Source organism: Fibroporia radiculosa (genome assembly GCF_000313525.1).
Source record: "Fibroporia radiculosa TFFH 294 genomic supercontigs, scaffold12953, whole genome shotgun sequence".
NCBI classification, from domain to species: Eukaryota; Fungi; Basidiomycota; class Agaricomycetes; order Polyporales; family Fibroporiaceae; genus Fibroporia; species Fibroporia radiculosa.
The window spans coordinates 787-5,023 of NW_012133479.1; the positions used below are offsets into that span (position 1 = coordinate 787).

At 52.2% G+C, this 4,237-nt stretch overlaps 2 protein-coding genes across 2 annotated transcripts; one reads left to right on the forward strand and one right to left on the reverse strand.

The window, feature by feature from the left end:
• Positions 1-598: 598 nt before the first annotated feature.
• Positions 599-1,556, reverse strand: FIBRA_07419 (uncharacterized protein; the record flags this gene model as incomplete). The annotated part of the gene is made up of 6 exons (XM_012329102.1): positions 599-615; positions 666-705; positions 764-949; positions 996-1,137; positions 1,192-1,334; positions 1,389-1,556. The coding sequence occupies 6 exons, from the start codon at positions 1,554-1,556 to the stop codon at positions 599-601; spliced, it is 696 nt and encodes a 231-aa protein (XP_012184492.1).
• A 1,576-nt stretch (positions 1,557-3,132) lies between these two features.
• FIBRA_07420 (uncharacterized protein) lies at positions 3,133-4,218 on the forward strand (the record flags this gene model as incomplete). The annotated part of the gene is made up of 5 exons (XM_012329103.1): positions 3,133-3,160; positions 3,216-3,398; positions 3,453-3,556; positions 3,618-3,747; positions 3,806-4,218. 5 exons carry the CDS (start codon positions 3,133-3,135, stop codon positions 4,216-4,218), a joined length of 858 nt encoding a protein of 285 aa, XP_012184493.1.
• Between the last annotated feature and the right edge of the window lie 19 nt (positions 4,219-4,237).

Consider the following 4,237-nt stretch of genomic DNA (forward strand, 5'->3'; position numbering starts at 1 on the left):
AAGTCGCCTGATGCACCTCTGGCCGGGGTCGGCATATTCCGGAAATATAAAAACTCAACAGTGAATTTGCGGTGAAACGCTACGAAAACTTGTGGCGTGCTTGCTTGCCCCGCTCCCAGTCCGTAATCTAGCGATATTGGAGAGATCTCAGTTGTCTAAACGGAATGAGTAAAACTAATGGGGTAGATCATCCGATCGCGAGCCATGTCTGGGCGGGTGGACCCCAGTCAGTAAATGAGAAAGACACACTACAGTAATTGTCTTATTTTACTGTGCACTTACTTCTGCCAGCTAGACAGGATTATCTTGTCCGTTGACGCTGTATTCGGTATAAGTATGTGGGCTATTATTAGACAAGATATAGGCGGCGTAAATAGTATGAGAATTGCTACCGGGATATGCAAAGCAGTAGAGCGAGCGCTGCGCGAATCGTCTTGCTCAAAGCAGCTTCAGTCTATATATTATAGTCTGTATAGATCATGTATCTGGCCGTCCCTCGGATCAGTCAGCTTGCCCTGTGGGTTGCAGCTCTAGTTGCACATTTGAGGTGCTTCGCATTCGTTTGAATCTCGATTCGTGTAATTGTCCACGCCGCGAGTTAAAGGGGTGGACCAGCTAATACTAAGTAAGTCTCGGCCTATAGGCGGAGCGATAACCTTACTCACTAAGCATTTCTCCTTGTCTCCTTGTCTGCTGATCCTGAAGCTACATCGAAGCGACTTGTACTTATACTTCAGTGTCTTGGACATAATCTCAGATGTACCGAGCCCAGCCCCCTCTTTCTACGAGGTCGGTTTTTGACCCATTCGTGCACCTGCATACGCAACCTGTCCTGTGTCTTATGCTGAGCATTGAGCACTGGACTGAGGTGTGAAACAAGTCGAGCTAACTCGTCAGCACGCTGGAGCAGCTGCACGAGTTTCTCATTCAGAGCGATCAAAGCAATGACCTGGAAGCAGCTTAGTTTAACAAATGATGATGACAAGCACACGTACATTGAACATCTGTAAGGCATTTTCCAGTCTCTGGATGCTCCGGTCCAGCATTCCCGATACACTCCTATGGCGGAAAAAACGCCAAAAGCGGCCCCGGTTCATCACCTTCTCCTTGATCTCCCTCGTGATAGTTTGCATGGCCCTGACAAGATGATATCAGTAGACGGCATCTGCACAGCTGCTGGTGGCAGCGTACGTCACCAAAACATCCAAACCCTCATTCAAAGGGTCTTCAGATGTGCCTGCATCCGGGCTTGCTCTCACCTTGTCTATGTGATTGCACAACTCATCTATCTTGTTTTGAAGGGCTTCTCCGCGACACTTGTCGTCTTTGACTTGCTGATAAGGAAATCCAGCTTACATCAAAATGGACTCGATGAGAAGCCCACGTACCTCCATAGTTCTGAGAATTGATAGCACGGAGCTCAGAGCGGGGTGAAGAAAAAGCGCAGCTGAAGTGAGGGTAGCCACATCGTCCAGTGCGTCCAGCAGGTCGATGGCTGCGGGTAGTAGCACATCGGTGTGCTTCAAGCTGGAGAGAATTTTCCTGAGTTGCGACATTGCAGGATGTAGATTTTATGCTGCAGGCACTGAGACTCAACCATGCCTGTTTATACACAGCACAGTGTACGCATTGGTTGACGGACCATCGTTCAATCAATGGGGTCGCAGGACTCTCGTCAACTGGACGCAATTACTCAATGGTCCAGGATATCCAGAGGGAAGACGCGGCTCCAAAGGACGCGTTAGTCACCACCCCCCGACGGCAATATCCGCAATATCCGCATGCGGATTATCCATGCGCCCAGATATCCAAGTTCTTGTGTATCACACACAAGAACTTGAATATCGGGAGAATCACAGACAGGACCTCTTCACACCGAGCCTCGTGAAAATGGTGGGATTGGATATGTACACTCTGGCATGATGGCCTGTTCCTGTAACGATTATCTAGCACCGCTGTGCAGGTGTCGAAGCTATGTTTCTAGCGACTTGAGGCAGACATCGACATCACATTCGAAGGGTCTAGCTCTATACTCAAAACCCCGTTACATACTTAGCTAGAATAACATTTGGACCTGGCATAACGTACCGTGTGTCGGACGTGATATAGAGCGCATATGAACAACGTCTTCGTATATCTGTCGGTCTGAAGGCTTCCGAATCGGAGTCATGCAGGTAACAGCACGGCCTAGACAGCTCAAGCTGTTTGTCAAAGAGCCATGATTGCCCCCAGCAGTCCGCATGTTCGGGTCCAGGACTATAGACGAAGGAGCGAAAGCCTCAAGATAAGTAATTCACGACTGAACTTTGAACGCGTTTGAAGAAACCGGGATTTGCCGGTCTGTTCATTTGCCTCCGCCTTTGCATCCGGCATGCTAGTCCTACATTATCATGCTCTTACACCCCCATCCCTTTTCTTTTTCTCCTTTTTCGCTGGGCTTCGAACCGGGTGCATCAAGTTTCAATTGGCTAGATGGCAGAGATCCTTCTCCTGCCGGACAGAAACCCCAAGTTGGGGTTGAAAAAAAGAACAGGCACAATCCCGCAAGGCCAGGCATAGGGCGATGTCAATGGACAGTACGGAATCCTTGACTGGATCATCATACAGCGGTACTATGACATTCCATCTTTGAAGTAAAGCGGACCTCGGTAAAGCAGCTACAGTCAAATCGGTCCCGACCCCCGAGCATTCCGGTTTTTGTGCCAAGTCATGCCAGGTTCAAAAAGGCGCCGGCTGGTACTAGCCGCTCCCGCAGCATATGTGCAATCATTTGGAAATAAATGTATCTATTCCGCTCTTCTTCCCCAATGGACTTTCGACCTGGATATGAAAGATCATTACCATCTGGACCAATGTTTGAATTTAAGATGCAAGCATTCCCCTAGCACTTGGCATCATGCCTTCAGCGGTTGCATCGTTGTTTCGTGAATGATCCGACGATGCTTCTGGCGGCACCCGTGCTCAATTCGCTCAATGCAGGCTGACACCGCCACCGATGCCGAGCTTGTTTGGAGCTTCCACCGAAACCGGAGATCTGGGAAGCGAATGCGACGTGGAGTGACTCTCGAGCGTCATCTACGAGTTTAAACGCGTTGGCACAGCTCGTCCCCGGAAGACCACGACCACCTTAACATGTCCCAATCAGCGCGAGAGTTTAAAGGTGCGTCGTATGGAGATTCCCAGCTCACAAATGACGACCTTTGACCCACAACCAGGCAAGCCATTTCTACGCGAAACCCGCACCATGATGGAGGAACCCCACCAAATGCTCCGCAGGACGGCCTCAGGCAACGTTATGGCCTTGGATCCGGGTGTGGTCGTGCGGAGGAACCTACGGACTGCGTCTGACGGATATCTGGAGGACAGGAAGGACTGGGACGCGGGGCATGCGAGACGGTGTACGTAGCGTTCGCAGCTTCTTCTGCTACCGTGCACTTATACGCAGCGTGCAGGGACACAGACCGACCAGGACGAGACAGATGCGGCGACGAAACGAAGGATCATAAAGGATCTTGTCAACTCATGGATGGACCGTCTACAGCTAATCAGTGTCATTGTGCGTCCTGCAACCTTCCTCTCGTAGCTTCGCATGGGAGCTGACTGCGAGTGCTCTTCAGACTACATTCTTTGCCGCAACCGAGGCACAGCTCCTGGGTTTCGCCGTGCCCGACGAGGGCGTCACCACCCGCATCCAAGAAGCCGCCACGGCCATCCTCGCTGGTGCACTCGTCGTCCACCTATTCGCAGGTCGGCTCTGTTACCAGTTGGCGCTACACGCACGTACTGACGCAGCCTCCTTCCGCAGCCATCCTATCTTTCCTTGCCGCATTCTTCCTCGTTCGCTACCGCATCGAAGAGGCCAAGCACGAAGAGGACGTGATCGAGAGCAGCCATGCGCCCCCATGCGTAGCCGACCCTGAGGCGGACGCGAAAGCGCATCAGCGATCCGACTCGCGCTCGTCCAGCGTACACATCTGGTCGACGAACCCTCATCTGGAGCAGGTTGGGCCCTTCCGCCGCGGCAAGCCGCCCACAGCCCTGCTCGAACACTGTCACTCGCTCTGCATGTGGCTTGCGACGGTCGGCTTTGTGCTCGCGCTGGCGGGCGTGCTGTGCTACACATGGTCGCGCCTGCCGCACAGCGCCAGCATATTTGCGTCAGCCTGCATGGGCGTGTGTATTGTCCTTGGCATCTGCGCTGTGTGTGTGCAGTTTTGATGGGGGGGGGGGGGGTTGG